The following is a 21273-nucleotide window of genomic DNA, read 5'->3' on the forward strand; positions in this document are numbered from 1 at the left end:
GAGACAGCTGCACTCCTACATTTACTGTGGCACTATTAACAACAGCCAAGATAGGGCCGGGCGCGGTGGCTCAAGCCTGTAATCCCAGCACTTTGGGAGGCCGAGACGGGCGGATCACGAGGTCAGGAGATCGAGACCATCCTGGCTAACACGGTGAAACCCCGTCTCTACTAAAAAGTACAAAAAACTAGCCGGGCGAGGTGGCGGGCGCCTGTAGTCCCAGCTACTCGGGAGGCTGAGGTAGGAGAATGGCGTGAACCCGGGAGGCGGAGCTTGCAGTGAGCTGAGATCCGGCCACTGCACTCCAGCTTGGGCGACAGAGCGAGACTCCGTCTCAAAAAAAAAAAAAAAAAAATAGCCAAGATATGAAATCAACTTGTGTGCCCAACAAGAGATGACTGGATACAGAGAACGTGGTATATACACACAATGGAATACTAGTCAGCTTTGATGGAGTCTCGCTCTGTAACCCGGCTGGAGTGCAGGGCGCAATCTTGGCTCACTGCAACCTCCACCTCCTGGGTTTGAGCAATTCTCCTGCCTCCACACCTGTGGCTGGGACTACAGGAATGCGCCACCACGCCTGGCTAATTTTTTTGTATTTTTAGGAGAGACAGGGTTTCACCACGTTGACCAGGCTGGTCTTGAACTCCTGACCTCAGGGAATCCACCAGTCTCAGCCTCCCAAAGTGCTGGATTACAGTCATGAGCCATTGAGCCCAGCCTCAGTTATTCTTTTTTTTTTTGAGACGGAGTCTCACTCTGTCACCCAGGTTGGAATACAGTGGCGCAATCTCCGCTCACTGCAAGCTCCGCCTCCAGGTTTCACGCCATTCTCCTGCCTCAGCCTCCCGAGTGGCTGGGGCCACATGTCCCTGCCACCACGACTGGCTAATTTTTTGTATTTTTTTTTTTTAGTACAGAGGGGGTTTCACCGTGTTAGCCAGGATGGTCTCGATCTCCGGACCTTGTGATCCGCCCGCCCCAGCCTCCCGAAGTGCTGGGAGTACAGGCGTGAGCCACCGCACCCGGCCGGCTATTCTTTTTAAAGTGAAATCCTGTCATTTGCAGCAACAGGAATGGAACTGAAGGCCATTATGTGAAGTGAAATAAGCCAGGCACAGAAGGACAAGTACTGCATGTTATCACTCATATGTGGGAGCTAAAAAGTGGCTCTTGTGGAGGTACAGAGTAGAATGAGAGATTCCAGAGATGAGAAGGGTATATGTGGTGGGGAATGAAGAGGGTTGGGTAACGGGTACAAACATACAGCCAGACAGAAGTTCTAGTGTTCCACAGCACTGTGAGGCGGCAATAGTTAACAACTGATTGTATATTTCAAAATAACTGTAATATTTGAAATGTTGACAACACACAGAAAGGATACATACTGGAGGTGACGGATACTCTGTATAAAGACCTGATCATTACACTCCATGCACATAAGAGTATCACATGTACCCCATAAATACTGCAAACCGCATGCTTCAAAAGAGAGACACATAGATACATTTCAACACTTGGAATAAGGACGGCTCCTTCCGCTGCAATCTATTTTCATGAGGCCGACTCTCCAAACTCTTCACTTGACTTCTCCTCCTACCTGCGGCATTGTTTCAGGCTCCACGGTTCTTCTCAGATCTGAGTTTTTCTGAAATCCCCTCAAAACAAACATTTGCACAAAATCTGAAAAACCACAAAACCAAAGTATTTATGAACATCATGGTCTCCAAGCAACTGTGAATGGCACAGACCATCCACTTCAGAGGAGCATACGGCTTGGGCCCACCAGGACCCCTGTGAGCTGCTCCTAGCCTGAGAGGAACCCTGCAGAAGTTACTGCTCACCTGACCACAGCCACACTAGCATTCACAAGACCCAATCAGAACCCTTAGATGAGCCAGATGCTTTCCTGTTGCAGTTCTATTTGAAAGGGAACAAATTTATAGGAAGAGTTTTTTTTCCTTTTTTGTTTTGTGAGACGGAGTCTCCCTCTGTCGCCTGGGCTTGAGTGCAATGGCGCGATCGCTCTCACTGCAACCTCCGCCTCCCGAGTTCAAGCAATTCTCTGGCTCAGCCTCCCAAGTAGCTGAGATTACAGGTGCCTGCCACCACGCCCAGCTAATTTTTGTATTGTTAGTAGAGACGGGGTTTCACCATCTTGGCCAGGTTGGCCTTGAACTCCTGACCTCATGATCCACCCGCCTTGGCCTCCCAAAGTGCTGGGATTATTGGCATGACTCACCGTGCCCAGCCCAATTTTCTTCTCTTAAATAAAAGTGGTTTCCAAGGAAGGTCTCACGGATTCTCTCGCCCACCAATCTCCAAGACTAGAGGACTAGAGGGACCCAGAAGCATCCTATTCTCAGGAATGTGATGGGCGAGGAAAGGGATTCTCAGCTTTTTAAAAATTAAGATCAAAAGGACTGAAATCCGAAATATTTTCTAACTTTGATTTAAACTTAACCTATCTGGGACCAGGTCATAGTAGCTCAGGAATGCTAAGCCGCTCATGCCACCAAAAAGCTTTAGGAAAAAGGAAAAACCCACAAGCTACCTGTATAGATCAGTTTCTCATCAAATTTTTTTTTTTTTTTTGAGACAGAATCTGGCTGTGTTGCCCAGGCTGGAGTGCAGTGGCGCGATCTCAGCTCACTACAAGCTCCGCCTCCTGGGTTCTCGCCATTCTCCTGCCTCGGCCTCCCAAGTAGCTGGGACTACAGGCGCCCGCCACCACGCCCAGATAATTTTTGTATTTTTTAGTAGAGACGGGGTTTCACCGTGTTAGCCAGGATAGTCTCGATCTCCTGACCTCATGATCTACCTGCCTCAGCCTCCCAAAGTGCTAGGATTACAGGTGTGAGCCACCGCACCCAGCCTAATTTTTATTAGTAGGCATCATTTGTAGTGGGATGGGTGTCCCAGCAGGTGTCCCTGAGAACCCAAATATCCCAGAGAGGATATGAGAACTCACCAAGGAAAAGAGTCTCATCACTCAAACACAGCAGGCAAAGAGCCGGAAATTTAGCTTAAATGCACTTTAGAGATGGGTGGTGGGGCAGCTCTCTAGAGCTGTCCTGCCGCCATCCAGGAGTGCACTGAATGTAAGTCCTGACAAACCCAACTACTCGTCAAGCTGGACTGGTCCGAGCCATTCTCCGGTCTCTCAGCACCTTCTTAGTTTGTGGGGGTATATTACAGTCCCAAGTTTTTCTCGTAATATCATTCCTCAGGAAGGTCAGGCATGGTGGCTCACGCCTATAATCCCAGCACTTTGGGGGGCCGAGGCGGGTGGATCACGAGGTCAGGAGTTCAAGACCAGCCTGGCCAACCTAATGAAACCCCGTCTCTACAAAAATTAAAAAAAAAAAAAAGGTAGCCAGGCATGGTGCCGCACGCCTGTAGTCCCAGCCAGCTATTCACGAGGCTGAGGCAGGAGAATCACTTGAACCTGGGAGGCGGAGATTGCAGTGAGCCAAGATCATGCCATTGCACTCCAGCCTGGGCAGCAGAAGGAGACTGTCTCAAAACAAAAAAAAGGAACTACTGGCAAAGCAGGGGTCTGCTGCTTCAGAGGGCAGAAGCAGCTGCGGTCACTCTATGGGAAAGGTGCATGGAAACACTTCAACACACGCCAATGGGCCAACTTACTATTTCCACACCAGTCAAGTTAAATGTGAACCCACAACAGGCTAAGACTGGGAGCCGTGTCCACGGGGAGCCCCTCCCCATGGCCACAGGGAAAGAGGCTGTTCTGCCTCCCAGAGCACTTGAGAGCAAAAGGCATTATCACAGATCAAAATGAGTTTTACCCAAAAACCCGTGTCTTGTCATGAACGCACCAGAAAGCATGGCCCTGGCGATGTCGGCATGCTGGCAGGATGTTTCTATCTGTTCACAAAGGCAGCACAGATTCCTGAAGAGCCACGCTCCCACGGCATGCATGTTGGGATGGCTGGAGACACACACAGAGGCAGGCGTACGGCTCAACTCAGTCCCGTCAACAGGGAATTCAGCTGAGCCATATGTCTCAATTTCTTTTTTTGAGACAGTTTTTTGCTGTCACCCAGGCTGGACTGCAGCAGTGCAATCAGAGTCACTGCACCCTCAACCTCCCAGGCTAAAGCAATCCTTCCATCTCAGCCTCCTGAGTAGTTGGGACAACAGGCGCAGATCACCACGCCCAGCTAGAGGTCTTACTACTTTGCCCAGGCTGGACTCACACTCCCAGGCTCAAGAGTCCCACCTTGCCCTCCCCAAGTGCTGGACGACCGGTGTGAGGCGCCGCGCCCAGGCTCAAGTCATTTTCTAATTTCCCTTTTGACTTCTTTGACCCATTACGTTGTTCAACTTCCAAATATTGTGGATTTTCCCAATTCCCTTATGTTGCTGATTCTAATTAAATTCATTTGTGGTTAGAGAACATATTTTGAATGATTTCAACCCTTTTAAATGTATTCCTGTTTGTTTTATGGCCTGAACTTTTTTTTCTTCTTGAGACAGTTTCACTCTTGTCATCCAGGCTGGAGTGCAGTGGCACAATCTCAGCTCACTACAACCTCGTCTCCTGGATTCAAGCGATTCTCCTGCCTCAGCCTCCTGAACAGCTGGCATTACAGGCACCTGCCACCATGCCCGGCTAATTTTTGTAATTTTAGTAGAGACGTGGTTTCACCATGTTGGACAGGCTGGTCTTGAACTCCTGACCTCAGGTGATCCACCTGCCTTGACCTCCCAAAGTGCTGGGATTACAGGCGTGAGCCACCACAACTGGCCTTGGCCTAAACCTTATGCTCTATCCTGGGGACTGTTCCATTTCAACTTATGAATACGCATTCTGATACTAAGTAGAGTGTTCCACAGTCAGTCAGGTCAGCTGGTTTGTAGCATTCAACTTCTGTATCTTTTTTTTTTTTTTATTTTGAGACAAAGTCTCGCTCTGTCTCCCAGGCTGGAGTGAAGTGGCGTGATCTCAGCTCACTGCAAGCTCCGCCTCCTGGGTTCACGCCATTCTCCTGCCTCAGTCTCCTGAGTAGCTAGGACTACAGTCGCCCGGCACCACGCCCAGCTAATTTTTTGTCTTTTTAGTAGAGACGGGTTTTCACTGTGTTAGCCAGGATGGTCTCGATCTCCTGACCTCGTGATCCGCCCGTCTCGGCCTCCCAAAGTGCTGGGATCACAGACGTGAGCCACCGTGCCTGGCCTGAGCCACCGCGCCCAGCCTGTATCATTCTTAATCTGACTTGTTCTACCCATTACTGAAAGGGGGGTATTGAAATCTCTAATGATTATTGTTGAAATGTCTATTTCTCCCTTTAATTCTGGCCATTTTTGCTTCATAGATTTTGGTGCTCTGCGATTAGATGCATATATCCTAGGCAGCAGGTTTTTCTTTCTTTTTTCTTTTTTTTGAGATGAAATTTTGCTCTAGGCCTAGGCGAGCATATCCAAGGTCAGGAGTTCAAGACCAGCCTAGCCAACATGGAGAAACCCCATCTCTACTAAACATACAAACATTAGCCGGGTGTGGTGGCGGGTAACCTGTAATCCCAGCTACTCGGGAGACTGAGGAAGGAGAATCGCTTGAAACCAGAAGGCGTAGGTTGTAGTGAACCGAGACCATATCACTGCACTCCAGCCCGGGTAACAAGAGCAAAACTCCATTTCAAAAAAATAAAATAAAAATATTATTCCGGTTGGCATGGTGGCCCATGCCTGTAATCCAAGAACTGTCAAGAGATCAAGACCATCCTAGCCAACATGGTGAAACCCTGTCTCTACTAAAAATACAAAAATTAGCTGAGTGTGGTGGCGCACACCTGCAGTCCCAGCTACTCAGGAGGCTGAGGCAGAATTGCTCGAACCTAGGAGGTGGAGGTTGCAGTGAGCCCAGATCGCATCAGTACACTCCAGCCTGGCGACAGAGTGGGTCTCCACTTCAAAACAAAAAAAAAGGCCAAGCGAGGTGGTTCACGCCTGTAATCCCAGCACTTTGGGAGGCCAAGGCAGGTGGATCACCTGAGGTCAGGAATTTGAGACCAGCCTGGCTAACATGGCGAAACCCCATCTCTACTAAAAATAACAAAAATTGCCGGGCACAATTACAGGCTCCCGCCTGTAATCCCAGCACTTTGGGAGGCCAAGGCGGGCAGATAACAAAGTCAGGAGATCAAGATCCTGGCTAACACAGTGAAACCCTGTCTCTACTAAAATACCAACATTGGCTAGGCACAGTGGCTCACACCTGTAATCCCAGCACTTTGGGAGGCCGAGGCGGGCGGATCATGAGGTTAGGAGCTCGAGACCATCCTGCCTGACACAGTGAAATCCTGTCTCTGCTAAAAATACAAAACAATTAGCCGGGCATGGCGGCAGGCGCCTTTAGTCCCAGCTACTCCAGAGGCTGAGGCAGGAGAATGGCATGAACCCGAGAGGTGGAGCTTGCAGTGAGCCGAGATTGTGCCACTGTACTCTAGCCTGGGAGACAGAACAAGACTCCGTCTCAAAAAAATAAAAATAAAAAAATACAAATATTAGCCGGGCGCGGTGGCGGACGCCTGTAGTCCTAGCTACTTCGGAGGCTGAGGCAGGAGAATGGCACGAACCCGGGAGGCAGAGGTTGCAGTGAGCCCACATTGTGCCACTGCACTCCAGCCTGGGCGACAGAACGAGACTCCGTCTCTAAAAAAAAAAATAAATAATAACAAAAATCAGCTGGGTGTGGAGGTGGGCGCCTGTATTCCCAGCGACTTGGGAGGCTGAGGCAGAATTGCTTGAAACCAGGAGGCGGAGGTTGCAGTGAGCCAAGATCGTGCCACTGCACTCCAGCCTGGGCAACAAGAGTGACACTCTGTCTCAAAAAAAAGACAAAAAAAAAAAAAAAAGGCACAAAAAAGCACAGATGTTCTCTTGAAATAATGAAACAACAGTTCCTCCAGGTCTAGTCTAGTATAAATACGCCATGCAATCTAGTCTAGTATAAATTATATTTCAAAGCCAAAAATGAAACCTGTCTGATTTCGGGCTTATGAAATATAATTTATACTAGACCGGATTGCAAAAACAGTAACACTGAATCATCGTTAGTATGCTACCTTTCCAGCAACTCTTGCAGGCTCACGATGCCTTGTACATGAAGATGCCACACCACTTCAAGCAACAAAGAATTCTGGGAAAAAAAAGAAAACAGTAGTTTGAGTCCTTAATGCGTGCATTTTCCTACAAAATGTCTCGCTTAGGTTCTTCAAAACCATGCCGTATTGAAAATTAACATCAAGCAAAAATTAGAGCCTGAAATACATCGTTTTTTACGAAACTGTCCTTGTTTTCAAACTCCCTGGCCTTTGGGCACTCACACATCATTGCCCAACACATGCTTCTCCTCCTTCCCTTTCCGACTGTTTCAGCTGGGGCTCCAGGGTAGCCTACTTCCAACCCTTTCTCCACTTCCCTCTTCCAACTGCTTCGGCCGGGGCTCCAGTGGAGCCTACTTCCAACCCTTTCTCCACACTGCAGCCAACACAGTATTACAAACACCTGACGTGACAATCGCTCCTTCAGAAGCCTTCACTGGCTCCTCGTCGCTGCCAGAACAAAGGTCAGCCTTCAGTGTGCCCTGTGTGTCCCTTGTCTGTCTCACTCAACCCTCTCCCATTTGATAACCCTCCATGTAGCTCAGACCCTGTGCCACTCACTGAACACTGTGTCCCAGTCACAGTGCCCTGATCTCCCTGTGGCCTCCCCTTCTCATCCCCCTAACTCACACTCCTCACAGTCTGTGCAGGAAGGCTTCCCTAACTCTCCAATCTGATATGCATGTCCATCTTCTTTTTCGTAAACCTGTGAGCACCTGTATCATTGCACTTCTTGTGGATTTAGTGGCTTGTTTCCCCAGCTAGATGATAATGAGAGCAGGGACCAAAGCAATCACTGAAAAATCTAATGAACCCTATAATGTATGCTGGATAAAAGAATGGGAAAGGCTGGACACAGTGAGTCACGCCTGTAATCCCAGCACTTTGGGAGGCCGAGATGGGCAGATCACCTGAGGTCAGGAATTGAAGACGAACCTGGTCAACATGGTGAAACCTCATCTCTACTAAAGATACAAAAATTAACTGGGCATGGTGGCACGTGCCTGTAATCCCAGCTACTCAGGGGGCTGAGGCAGGACAATCGCTTGTACCTGGGAGGCAGAGGTTGCACTGAGCCAAGATCGCTCCACTGCACTCCAGCCTGGGCGGCAGAGCAATACCCTGTCTCAAAAATATAAAAAAAAAAAAAAACCACCACCAGGCGCAGTGGCTCACACCTGTAATCCCAGCACTTTGGGAGGCTGAGGTGGGCAGATCATGAGGTCAGGAGATTGAGAACATCCTGGCTAACACAGTGAAACTCCATCTCTACTAAAAATACAAAAAATTAGCTGGGTGTGGTGGTGGGCGCCTGTAGTCCCAGGTACTCAGGAGGCTGAGGCAAGACAATCACTTGAACCTAGGAGGCAGAGGTTGCAGTGAGCCGAGATGGCGCCACTGCACTCCAGCCTGGGCAAGAGAGCAAGACTCCATCTCAAAAAAAAAAAAAAGAAAAAGAAGAAGAAAAAAGAATGGGAAAAAATGTATTTTTTCTGTGTATTTACTAATTTTGTTTAGTACCACCAAATATTTTGCATTCTTTCCATTCATCAAAAGTCTATAATTCTACTAAGTTCAAAATGCTTCAAAAAAGAGCAGGTAAGAATCATTTTTATATTTTATCATTAGGCTGGGCATGGTGGCTCATCCCTGCAATCCCAGCACTTTGGGAGGCCCAAGAGGAAGGACTGCTTGAGGCCAGGAGTCTAAGACCTGCCTGGGCAATATAGCAAGACCCTGTCTCTGCAAAAAAATTATATACTTTTTTTATTTTTTTATTTTTTGAGATGGAGTCTTGCTTTGTCACCCAGGCTGGAGTGCAGTGGCCGGATCTCAGCTCACTGCAAGCTCCGCCTCCCGGGTTCACGCCATTCTCCTGCCTCAGCCTCCCAGGTAGCTGGGACTACAGGCGCCGCCAACTCGCCCGGCTAGTTTTTTGTAGTTTTTAGTAGAGACGGGGTTTCACCGTGTTAGCCAGGATGGTCTCGATCTCCTGACCTCGTGATCCGCCCGTCTCGGCCTCCCAAAGTGCTGGGATTACAGGCTTGAGCCACCGCGCCCAGCCCACTTTTTTTTTTAATAGTTTACTATACTGCCCTGGAAAATTCTTCATAATAATAAACCCAAGAAGGCTAAACATGTTTTATAATATGTTTTATTCTAATAAATATTACTAATGATAGGAAAATAGTGACAAAAATGGTAATTGAAGGTACTTTCTTTCCAATCCACAGATGATTTCTAAACTCTTTTTCATCCACTCTCTGTAATTAATGAGAAGCTTGGCAGAATTCCCGAGAAAACCCAGGTATTCTGTTGCCTCCATCTTGATCAACAGAACATTGCCTGGAACACTGGAGAGCTAGATTTGCAATCTCAAATTTACCTGTATTTTCCATAATTCTTGACAGAAGGAAAGACGGGAGAACATACTGTGTGCCAGTAAATACTGAGCAAACTCTAACAGGGAAGACAGCTTCTTCTGAAAAGAGAGATTACATTTTTTAAAAAACAGACAGATTACCTGAAACAATATTAAAGAAATCTCCTGTTTTCCCAACCAGCTTAAAAGTAACAATGGGCAGGTCTCCTCATCCTGGCTGGTGTCTTACTCTCTGCTCCACAGTCAGCAGCACAGGACGACTGGTGTCCGCTGGAGCCGTGCAGACCTGTCCCACACTCGAGGCAACCATCCCGGCTGAGAGAACACCCACGGGAACCCCCAGCCTTGAGGCCTGATCCTGCAAAGCAGAGCCTTAAACACAAAACAAAACCACAGCTTTCTCTTAACACATGAGACAAAAATCTAAAACCAAAGACTTGCTGTTTCAAATACCTTATTTTTGGCCGGGCGCGGTGGCTCACGCCTGTAATCCCAGCACTTTGGGAGGCCGAGGCAGGCGGATCATGAGTTCAGGAGATCAAGACCATCCTGGCTAACATGGTGAAAACCCGTCTCTACTAAAAATACAAAAAATTAGCCTGGCATGGTGGCAGGTGCCTGTAGTCCCAGCTACACGGGAGGCTGAGGTAGAAGAATGGCGTGAACCCGGGAGGTGGAGCTTGCAGTGAGCTGAGATGGCGCCACTGCACTCCAGCCTAAGCAACAGAGCGAGACTCCGTCTCAAAAAAATAAATAAAAAATAATAAAAAAATAAAATGCCTTATTTTAAGATGCAGCACACACAAAAAATGACATTTAAAGGGGGAAAATAGATACAAAGGGAAAAACGTGAGATAAAAATTAGAATTTGATGACCCAAGCAGTGCACAATAAAACTGGTGGCAACACCCGAACACAGAGTTACGCATTCGTATTTGTTACGTTTCCCACGACACAAAAGGAGCAAGGTAAAGAATACATTCTGACCAAGAACTTTATCATCTTTTTCCAAAGGAGCACAATCAATTGAGAACTCCAGCAGGCTCTTTCAATTACATTGTTTTTCCAATTAATTCAGAGATAACTCTGCTCCTGTTGACTCACATTGACGGTTGTGTCAAAACCAGGCAGGGGTTTCCCAGCGCTCTGACATGTACCTGGTGGGCAGGTGCAGTCACAGCTGTGCTCAGTCCGCAGGCCACCGAGTGCAACCTCACTAACAGCCTGCAGCAGCCACCATTCTCCTGAGCAGCCACTCGTCTGCGTTCAATACAGTGAGAAATGGTGAGCAACCTGGAAGCAGGCAATGCCAATAAGCTATTTTCTAATTTATTTGCCTTCCAAAAATTTTTTTTTCAGGTTTTTTTTTTTTTTTTTTTTTGCAATGGCGTCTTACACTGTCACCCGGGCTGGAGGGCAATGGTGCCGTCTCGGCTCACTGCAACCTCCACTTCCCAGGTTCAAGCAGTTCTCCTGCCTCAGCCTCCCAAGCAGCTGGGATTACAGGCAGGCATCACTACGCTCAGTTAATTTTTTGTATTTTTAGTAGAGATGGGGTTTCACTATGTTGGCCAGGCCGGTCTCCAACTCCAGGCCCGCCTCGGCCTCCCATACTGCTGGGATTACAGGTGTATGCCACCGCACCCAGCCAAAACTAACTGCTTAAAAAAACTGGGCCGGGTGCGGTGGCTCACGCCTGCAATCCCAGCACTTTGGGACGCCGAGGCAGGCGGATCACGATGTCAGGAGATCGAGACCATCCTGGCTAACACTGTGAATCCCCGTCTCTACTAAAAACACAAAAACAAAATTAGCCAGGTGTAGTGGTGGATGCCTGTAGTTCCAGCTACTCGGGAGGCTGAGGCGGAGAATGGTGTGAACCTGGGAGGCAGAATTTGCAGTGAGCCAAGATCGCGCCACTGCACTGCAGCCTGGGCGACAGGGGCAGACTCCGTCTCAAAAAAAAAAAAAAAAAAAAAAAACTGGAGGTCAGGCTCGGTGGCTCACGCCTGTAATCCAAGCACTTTGGGAAGCCGAGGCAGGTGGATCACCTGAGGTCGGGAGTTTGAGACCAGCCTGACCAACATGGTGAAACCCTATCTCTACCAGAAATACAAAATTAGCCAGGCATGGTGGTGCATGCCTGTAATCCCAGGTACTTGGGAGCCTGAGGCACGAGAATCACTTCAACTCGGGAGGCAATCGTCGCAGTGAGTCGAGATCACACCACTGCACTCCAGCCTGGGCAACGAGAGCAAAACTCCATCTCAAAAAAAAAAAAAAAAAAAACACTGGAGACTGTAGTACGTGCCTGTTTTTGTAATGTACTAGATCTAAAAACACATTATCAATACATAAGTTAAAACATTTACAGGCCGGGCACAATGGCTCATGCCTGTAATCCCAGCAGTACGGGAGGCCGAGGAGGGTGGATCACGAGGTTAGGAGTTCGAGACCAGCCTGGCCAAAACGGTGAAACCCCGTCTCTACTAAAAATACAAAAATTAGCTGGGCGCAGCAGCAGGCGCCAGTAATCCCAGCTACTCGGGAGGCTGAGGCAGGAGACTTGCTTGAACCCAGGAGGCAGAGGATGAAGTGAGCCGAGATCGCGCCACTACACTCCAACCTGGGCAACAGAGCAAGACTTGGGCTCAAAAAAAAAAAAAAAAACTTTACAATAGTTATAGAAGCTTAAAATTATAGTGTGAGAAATCATCAACTGTTGGTGAAATTATCGGTAGAAAAGTAGACAGATCGGGCACAGTGGCTCAGGCCTACAATCCCAACACCTTGGGAGGCTGAGGTGAATGGATGGCTTGAGCTCAGGAGTTTGAGACCAGTCTGGGCAACTGCCAAAACCCTATCTCTACAAAAAAATTAGCCAGGCACGATGGTGCACACCTGTAGTCCCAGCTACTCAAGAGGTTGGGGTGGGAGGATCACTTGAGCCCAGGAGGTCAAGACTGCAGTGAACTGTGATTGCACTCCAGCCTGGGCAACAGAATGTTTAAAAAAAAGAAAAAAGTAGACAATTCCATTTTTTTTTTTTTTTGAGACGTAGTTTTGTTCTTGTTGCCCAGGCTGGTATGCAATGGAGGGGTCTTGGCTCACTGCAACCTCCGTCTCCCAGTTTCAAGTAACTCTCCTGCCTCAGCCTCCTGAGTAGCTGGGACTATAGGCGCCCGCCACCACGCCCAGCCAATTTTTGTATTTTTAGTAGAGACAGGGTTTCACCATGTTGGTCAGGCTGGTCTCAAATCCTGACCTCAGGTGATCTGCACGCCTCAGCCTCCCGAAGTGCTGCGAATATAGGCGTGAGCCACTGTGTCCGGCCGACCATGCCAATTTCTAGTCGTTTGTTTCCAATGTATCTCCACGGGAAAGTCTGTTTTTATCTACAAGGCTTTTACTCTGTGTGTCTGTGCGCGCGCACTAGCTCTATCTTTAGCAGAAAAAAACAAACTCAAAAATTAATGAATCAGGGCCGGGCGCGGTGGCTCAAGCCTGTAATCCCAGCACTTTGGGAGGCCGAGACGGGCGGATCACGAGGTCAGGAGATCGAGACCATCCTGGCTAACACGGTGAAACCCCGTCTCTACTAAAAATACAAAAACTAGCTGGGCGAGGTGGCGGGCGCTTGTAGTCCCAGCTACTCGGGAGGCTGAGGCAGGAGAATGGCGTAAACCCAGGAGGCAGAGCTTGCAGTGAGCTGAGATCAGGCCACTGCACTCCAGTCCGGGCGACAGAGCGAGACTCCGTCTCAAAAAAAAAAAAAAAAAAAAAAAATTAATGAATCAAAGGTTTATCTGTGTGGCTGAGTTTGGATCCTTGGAATGATAATATGTAATTTGTGAAATTCAAATATAATTATGACAGTGAAAATCCGTATCATTTGCCAATGACACTCGGTGTTCAGTGGTCAAGGGAGCGTTGTTACTGTAGGTTATTTTAATAGAAACAAGTCATTACATAACAAAGACGTGAAGGATCAGAAATAACTTAATGTTGCTGACCCAGAACTTTCCCTATCTCCCACTCTCAAACGGGGGGAGAAGGAGGTACCTAGAAAATTGCCTTCCCGTCTACTCTCCTGGGCACAGCACAACCGGTCTCAATGAGCAAGGGGCAATCCCTGTTGCTGCTATATCCCATGTTTCTCCAACGGACACTCTGGGTACTACTGCTTCTGAGTCGCAGGTTGACTCAAACGCTGCTTTTAAACACAGCATCATAAGACACCCAAGCGCAAGTCACAAAAACATCACATAGAATTTGTGACCACATACACAAGTGGAAATCCATCATCTGAGGAAATTTAAATTTCTACTTAATTTAGCAAACCATGGTTACTACATAAAAACTCTTCTGCAATTCAAAAGAGAGAAAATGAAGCCGTAACTTACCTATAAATGAACTAGAATTATTAGCATAGGCCTCAGAATTGTCACAGTCAATCAATTTGCTGAGAGACAATTGTTTACACGGTGGACCTTCTACCTAGAATCCAAAACAATGAACTCCATTTAAAAAGTTCAAGCTTGGCCGGGCGCGGTGGCTCAAGCCTGTAATCCCAGCACTTTGGGAGGCCGAGACGGGCGGATCACGAGGTCAGGAGATCGAGACCATCCTGGCTAACACGGTGAAACCCCGTCTCTACTAAAAATACAAAAAAACTAGCCGGGCGAGGTGGCGGGCGCCTGTAGTCCCAGCTACTCGGGAGGCTGAGGCAGGAGAATGGCGTAAACCCGGGAGGCGGAGCTTGCAGTGAGCTGAGATCTGGCCACTGCACTCCAGTCCGGGCGACAGAGCGAGACTCCGCCTCAAAAAAAAAAAAAAAAAAAAAAAAAAAAAAAAAAGTTCAAGCTCCAGGCTGGGCGCAGTGGCTCACGCCTGTAAACCCAGCACTTTGGGAGGCTGAGGTGGGCCAATCACGAGGTCAAGTTCAAGACCAGCCTGGCCAACATAACAAAACCCTGTCTCTACTAAAAATACAAAAATTAGCCGGGCATGGTGGTGTGCACCTGTAGTGTAGTCCCAGTCACTCAGGAGGCTGAGGCAGGAGAATCACTTAGAACCAGCCTGGGCCACAGCGTGAGACTCTGTCTCAAAAAAAAAAAAAACAAAAAAACTCAAGCTCTGTGCATAAACACAAGCTGTGTTTAAATACTGCTTCCCTACTGGGCTTTTTTTTTTTTTTTTTGAGACTAAGTCCCCCAGGCTGGAGTGCAGAGGCGGGATCTCCCTCATTGCAACCTCGGGCACATTACAGGTGCCCGCCACCACACCTGGCTAGTTTTTGTATTTTAAGTAGAGACAAGGTTTCACCATGTTGATCAAGTTGGTCTTGAACTCCTGACCTCAAGTGATCCACTCGCTTCGGCCTCCCAAAGTGCTGGGATTACAGGTGTGAGCCACCACACCGGGCTTTTTAAAATTTTTTTTTTTGAGACAGTTTCGCTCTGTAAACCAGACTGGATTGCAAGTGGCGTGATTTCGGCTCCCTGCAATTTCTGCCTCCCGGGTCCAGGTTCAACCAATTCTCCTGCCTCAGCTTCCCGAGTAGCTGAGATTACAGGCTCCCGCCACCACATCCAGCTAATTTTTTTGTATTTTTAGAAGAGACGGGGTTTCACCATGCTGGCCAGGCTGGTCTCGAACTCCTGACCTATGATGATACACCCGCCTCGGCCTCCCCAAATGCTGGGATTACAGCCCTGAGCCACCGCGCCCGGCCTGTTTTTTTTGTTGTTTTGTTTTTAATAAAAGAGGCGGGGTCTCATCCTGTTGCATAACTCCTGGGCTCAGGCGACCCTCCCCTCTGCGGGCCAGGCCACCGCGCCCGCCGCCTCGGGTGTTTTCTTAGGAAAGCTGAGCAGTGGCTGGGCTCAAAAACCCCGAACCTAAATCTGCCCGCAGACGGACACCAGCTTCCTCTTACCTCAAGCAAAAGGGCATTCAGGTCCTGGTGGCTTCGCAGGAGGCGCACAGCTGAGTCCTTTAACTTCTGTGCCCTTTCAGGATTGTATTTCTGCCTCTTGAGCCTTCCCGCTACGGAGAGAAGTCGGTTCCAAACCATCACAGCCCCGTTTACACCCGGGGTCCCGGGCCCGACGCGCAGGACGCCGCGGAGAAACCCCAGGGACACCCTCCCAAGAGGGGCCGCGGCTCCTCCCCAGGGCGCAGGTGTCGGGAAACTAAGGGAAACGGCGCCAGCGCGGACGCCGCGGAAGACGGTCCCGGAGGACCCGAGGCAGGGGAGCCCAGGAAGGCTGGCGAGGGGCGGCCTCTGCGCTGAGGGGAGCCCCACGCCGCCCACCCCAGGCCCGGCTCTGGCAGGGCGGCCGGCGGAGGCGGCGTTCGGGAAAAAAGGGGGCGCCCCGCGGGCAGGGCCGGAGGGGCGTCGGCCCAGGCGCAGGAGGGGCCCGGTCGGGGCCGGGTCCGAGGCAGCCGCGCCGCCCCAGCCTGGCGCCCACCCCGCACAACCCCCCGGGCGCGGCCTCCCGGGATCGGACCGTCTGAGGTTCGGGCGGGAAGGGATTGGGCGACCGGCGAAACCGAACCGGGCCCGGCACCGCCCACTCCCGCGGCCTGCCGCGCCCGCCTACCCAGCAGCTCGGCCCAGGACCTCCGGCGGCCCCCTGGGCCCTGGCCCGAGGCGGAGTTCGGAACCCGCAAGTCGGACATGGACTCAGCGCCTACAGCCCTGGCGGCGGCGCCCTGCGCCCGAGCCCGCGCTGCCTTCTTATTGGCTGCGGCCAGGCGCGCGCGCCCGTTGGCTGGTGGCGGCCAGGCCACGCCTCTCAGGTCGAGGCCACGCCCCTCAGGTCGAGGCCTCGCGTGGCGGCCATGTTGGTTGTGGTGGAGGCGCCTGCGCGCGGTGAGGTCGGGCTTGTGTTCGGCTGTGAGGCCGCGGTGTAGTCCGCGAGGGCGTTTCGCGCGGGGAGGCCGCGGCGCCTCAGGCGTGGTTCCTGCCGGGAATGACTGGGGTTGGTCCCGAAGAGACCACCTGGCCAACCAAGCCGAGGCAGGCGCAGATCCCCGCGGGGAGCGCGGAGCCGCGCGCGCCTCTGAGCTCGGGGCAGCCGCTGTTCCTCCTCCCGGCGGCCGAACGGTCCCTGCCCTGGGCGGCGTTTTGGCAGCCGGAGACCGCGCGGTGGCCGCGCCTGTGCTCCCAGCGCTTTGGGAGGCCGAGGCTGGAGGGTCGCTTAAGCCCAGGAGTTCCAGACCAGCCTGGGCAACAGAGCGAGACCGCATCACTTTTCTTTGTTTTTGTTTTTCCTTTTTTTGAGACGGAGTCTCCCTCTGTCGCCCAGGCTGCAATGCAGTGGCGCGATCTCGGATCCTCAAGTGAGTCTCCTGCCTCAGCCTCCCGAGTAGCTGGGATTACAGGTGCGCGACACCACGCCTAGCTGATTTTTGTTATTTTTAGTAGAGACAGCGTTTTCTTTTAACCAGCCTGGGCGGCAGAGCGAGACCCTGTCTCGAAACAAAACCCAACATAAGAATTGGTAAAAGCGAGTGCCGGCCGGGCGCGGTGGCTCACGCCTGTAATCCCAGCACTTCGGGAGGCCGAGGCGGGCGGATCACGCGGTCAGGAGATCGAGACCATCCTGGCTAACACCGTGAAACCCCGTCTCTACTAAAAATACAAAAAACTAGCCGGGCGTGGTGGCGGGCGCCTGTAGTCCCAGCTACTCGAGGGGCCGAGGCAGGAGAATGGCGTGAACCCAGGTGGCGGAGCTTGCAGTGAGCGCAGATCGCGCCACAGCACTCCAGCCTGGGCGACAGAGCCAGACTGCGTCTAAAAAAAAGAAAAAAGCGAGTGCCTAGGGGAAGCTAAAGTGCCTCAAAGCCCTGGGGAAGTAGAGGCTCGGGAGACCCGTCCCCATCCCCCGGCAGTGGCCGCGGTCCCTGGCAGGCGCCTTTATTGTGTTGATTGCTTCGATGACATTCAGCACCAGAAATGCTCTTTGTGAGCCGAGGCACTGAGCGGAGGATGGAGCAGGAATGAGAATTCAGAGTCCATGAAACCCCAAAACGACTCCTGCACGGCCCTACTCGTACACTTCGCAATCCATGGTGAGTACTCAGGGAACAGCCTGAGATCACGCTGCCGCACTCCAGCCTGGGCAACAGAGCAAGACCCTGTCTCAGAAACAAAAACAAAAAAAAGACAAAGCAATTAACAGAACTAGACTCAGAGGTGACCGAGAAATTGAAACAGGCTGGAAATTTAAAATAACTATGATTAATATGTGGAGGTCTGTCGTATTAAGGGTGAACAATACCCATGAGGAGGAAACTCATCAGATTGTAAGAAAGAACGCGGTAACAGGTGATGCTTCTGATGGGGCGGTAGTATCATCAACACAGCTGAGAAAAATAGGAATTACTCACATTGGAAAACAGAGGAAAAGAGGTTTTTTGTGTGTGTTTTTTTTTAAAGGGCATCCAAGAACTGGGAAAATATCAAATGATATAATATGCATGTAATAGGACTCCCAAAAAAAGAAGAAAGAACAAATTAGAAAAAAAATGTTTGAAGAGAAAATTACCAACAATTTTCCCAAAATAACAAAAGACAACAAAATGCAGACCTGAGCTCAAAGCACACACAAAACTTGATAAATATGAGCCCCTGCTTCACACATGCACTGTGTTCAAACTGTGGAAATCAGAGAGAAAACCATGAAGATGGCCAGAGAAGAAAGATAAGTTAAATACAGTAACAAAGGTAAGAATTCCAGCCTGGGCAAGACCCCGTCTCTACAAAAAATACAAAAATTAGCCCAGTGTGCTGACATAAGCCTGTAGTCCCAGCTACTTGGGAGGCTGAGGTGAGAGGATCACTTGAGCCCAGGAGGCTGAGGCTGCAGGGAACCATGATCGTGCCACTACACTCCAGCCTGGATGACAGAGTGATAACCTATCTCAAAAAAAAAAAAAAAAAAAGACGGGCACCTGGTACAGTGGCTCACACCTGTAATCCCAGCCTTTTGGGGGGCTGAGGCCAGTGGATCACCTGAGGTCAGGAGTTCGAGACTAGCCTTGCCAACATGGAGAAATCTCATCTCTACTAAAAATACAAAAATTGGCCGGGTGTGGTGGCTCATACCTGTAATCCCAGCACTTTGTGAGGCTGAGGCCAGCAGATCACCTGAGGTCGGGAGTTCAAGACCAGCTTGACCAACATGGAGAAATCCCCTCTCTACTAAAAATACAAAATTAGCCGAGTGTGGTGGTACATACCTGTAATCCCAGCTACTCTGGAGGCTGAGGCAGGAGAATCGCTTGAATCCAGTAGGCGGAGGTTACGATGAGCCTAGATTGCGCCATTGCACTCCATCCTGGGCAACAAGAGCAAAACTGTCTTGGCAGGGTGCGGTGTCTCACGCCTGTAATCCTAGCACTTTGGGAGGCCAAGGCGGGTAGATCACAAGCTCAGGAGATTGATACCATCCTGGCTAACACGGTGAAACCCCATCTCTAGTAAAAATACAAAAAATTAGCCAGGCATGGTTGCGGGCACCTGTAGTCCCAGCTGCTCAGGAGGCTGGGGTGGGAGAATGGCATTAACCTGAGAGGAGGAGCTTGCAGTGAACTGAGATTGCACCACTGCACTCCAGCCTGGGCGACAAGAGCGAAACTCCATCTCCAAAAAAAAAAGTTCACCTGTCCTTTGATCTGGCACATCTTTTGTAATGGCCTGTTCTGCCTCTGCTTTGCCACACAGCAGTGTGGAGAGAGTTATCCCTATGAGTTGTAAGGAACTTCCGCGTTCTTTTTTTTTTTTTTTTTTTTTTTCCCCGAGACAGAGTCTCGCTCTGTCGCCCAGACTGGACTGCAGTGGCATGATCTCGGCTCATTGCGACCACCGCCTTCCAGGTTCAAGCTGTTCACCCACCTCAGCCTCCAAAGTAGCTGGGATTACAGATGCCTACCACCACGCCTGGCTAATTTTTGTATTTTTAGTGGAGACAAAGTTTCACCATGTTGGCCAGGCTGGTCTCAAACTCCTGACCTCAGGTGATCCACCTACCTTGGCCTCCCAAAGTGCTGGGATTACAGGCGTGAGCCACTGTGGCCGGCTTTTTTTTTTTTCTTTTTTTTTTTTGAGATGGAGTCTCGCTCTGTCACCCAGGCTGGAGTGCAGTGGCCAGATCTCAGCTCACTGCAAGCTCCGCCTCCCGGGTTCACGCCATTCTCCTGTCTCAGCCTCCCGAGTAGCTGGGACTACAGGCGCCCGCCTCGTTTTTTGTATTTTTTAGTAGAGACGGGGTTTCACCGTATTAGCCAGGATGGTCTCGATCTCCTGACCTCGTGATCCGCCCGTCTCGGCCTCCCAAAGTGCTGGGATTACAGGCTTGAGCCACCGCGCCCGGCCGTTTTTTTGTGCTTTAGTAGAGACTGGGTTTCACCGCGTTAGCCAGGATGGTCTCGATGTCCTGACCTTGTGATCTACCTGTCTCAGCCTCCCAAAGTGCTGGGATTACATGCTTGAGCCACTGTGCCCGGCCTCCGGCCTTTTTTTTTTTTTTTTGGAGACAGGGTCTCACTCTGCCACCAAGGCTAGAGTGGCGCAATCTCATCTCACTACAAACTCTGCCTCCCAGGCTCATGGTCCTCTTGCCTCAGCCTCCCAAAGTGCTGGGACAACAGGTGTGAGGCGCCACGCCCAGTCTATTTCTGTCATTTTACAACGTTTAGGCCCCTGGGCAGGCACTGGAGGTGCTTTCACCATCTGAGACAATGTTTGCTGTCGAATGTGGGGAGGAGCTTGTCCACCTCATGTTCACGCAGGAACTAGTGTCTAAGTGACACATCTCAGCATGTCCCTTTCATTTTTTTTTTTTTTGTTGTTGTTTTTGAGACACAGTTTCACTCTTGTCACCCAGGCTGGAGTGCAATGGCGAGATCTTGGCTCACCGTAACCTGCACCTCCCAGATTCAAGAGATTCTCCTGCCTCAGAATGGGGTAAACTGAACCCGGGAGGTAGAGCTTGCAGTGAGCCAAGATCGCACCACTGCACTCCAGCCTGGGTGACAGAGCAAGACTCCGTTTCAAAAAACAAAACAAAAAAAGAGACTCTCCTGACTGTCCTGCCTCAGCTTCCCAAGTAGCTGGGATTACAGGCATGTGCCACCACGCCTGACTAATTTTGTATTTTTAGTAGAGATGGAGTTTCTCCATGTTGGTCAGGCTGGCTTGAACTTCCAACCTTAGGTGATCCACCCGCCTCAACCTTCCAAAGTGCTGGGATTACAGGTTTGAGTCACCGCGCTCGGCCAGGACCTATTCATTTTTAACCACCTTGCTTTATCTGTTCAAAAAAGAAACAAATTCAACAGTGTAAATAACTCTGACCGCCCTCAATAGGAAGCAGACAGGGCCTTGAGTATTTCTCTCATCTCCTGACCCTGAATCGCAGGGTGAGTGTCTCTTCACCATACCACACAGGTCCTGCTCACTGACCCAGCCCTCCTGCTGTCCAGGGCTTCCTCTGCGCTCTGGGACCTCCCCATGGCTACACATTCCGCCCCATGGTCTGAATCCCTCGCAGTGTCTGGGTTCAGCCATGCTCAGCCTCCGTGTCTGCCTAGTCAACAGCCTAGAAACCTTGGAGCACCCCGGGCCAGAACTCTTCCCTCACAGCTGTCCTGGGTTCCCTTTCAGATCAGGTCCAGCCCGGCTCAATCTTGCACCCCTTGGGATCCACGGCCTGTATAGTTACCCTAAAATAAACTGAAGGCACAAAA

The 21273-nt window shown here is 50.3% G+C and overlaps 1 protein-coding gene and 1 long non-coding RNA gene across 21 annotated transcripts in view; one reads left to right on the forward strand and one right to left on the reverse strand.

The window, feature by feature from the left end:
- Positions 1–16684, reverse strand: part of FANCA (FA complementation group A) — a 78073-nt gene extending 61389 nt beyond the window's left edge. For 5 of the 19 annotated variants that reach the window (XR_004439102.1, XR_004439103.1, XR_004439104.1 and 2 more), the window contains exons 1-8: positions 16122–16684; positions 15455–15564; positions 13920–14013; positions 9746–9888; positions 9520–9615; positions 7095–7168; positions 3843–3955; positions 1604–1686 (exon numbers count right to left, since the gene is read on the reverse strand). Coding sequence is in view for 14 of the 19 variants with exons in the window: in XM_033219426.1 (XP_033075317.1) it covers positions 1604–1686; positions 3843–3955; positions 7095–7168; positions 9520–9615; positions 9746–9888; positions 13920–14013; positions 15455–15564; positions 16122–16200 (792 nt within the window). In the remaining 5 variants the exon portion in view is untranslated. Of the gene's footprint in view, positions 1–1603; positions 1687–1847; positions 1924–3842; positions 3956–7094; positions 7169–9519; positions 9616–9745; positions 9889–9969; positions 10014–13919; positions 14014–15454; positions 15565–16121 lie in introns of those variants that run through there. The other 14 variants (XR_004439101.1, XM_033219422.1, XR_004439100.1 and 11 more) reach the window with 13 other exon arrangements.
- Positions 16685–16822: 138 nt separating this feature from the next.
- Positions 16823–21273, forward strand: LOC117088259. Of its 2 annotated transcripts, XR_004439109.1 has the most exons (3): positions 16823–16863; positions 17472–17595; positions 20975–21273. It is a non-coding gene; the product is annotated as an uncharacterized LOC117088259 (long non-coding RNA). The 2 variants fall into 2 exon arrangements; XR_004439108.1 differs by lacking the exon at positions 16823–16863 and having other exon boundaries at positions 17234–17595.

Source organism: Trachypithecus francoisi, unplaced genomic scaffold (assembly GCF_009764315.1).
Source record: "Trachypithecus francoisi isolate TF-2019V2 unplaced genomic scaffold, Tfra_2.0 Lachesis_group10, whole genome shotgun sequence".
Classification (NCBI taxonomy): domain Eukaryota; kingdom Metazoa; phylum Chordata; class Mammalia; order Primates; family Cercopithecidae; genus Trachypithecus; species Trachypithecus francoisi.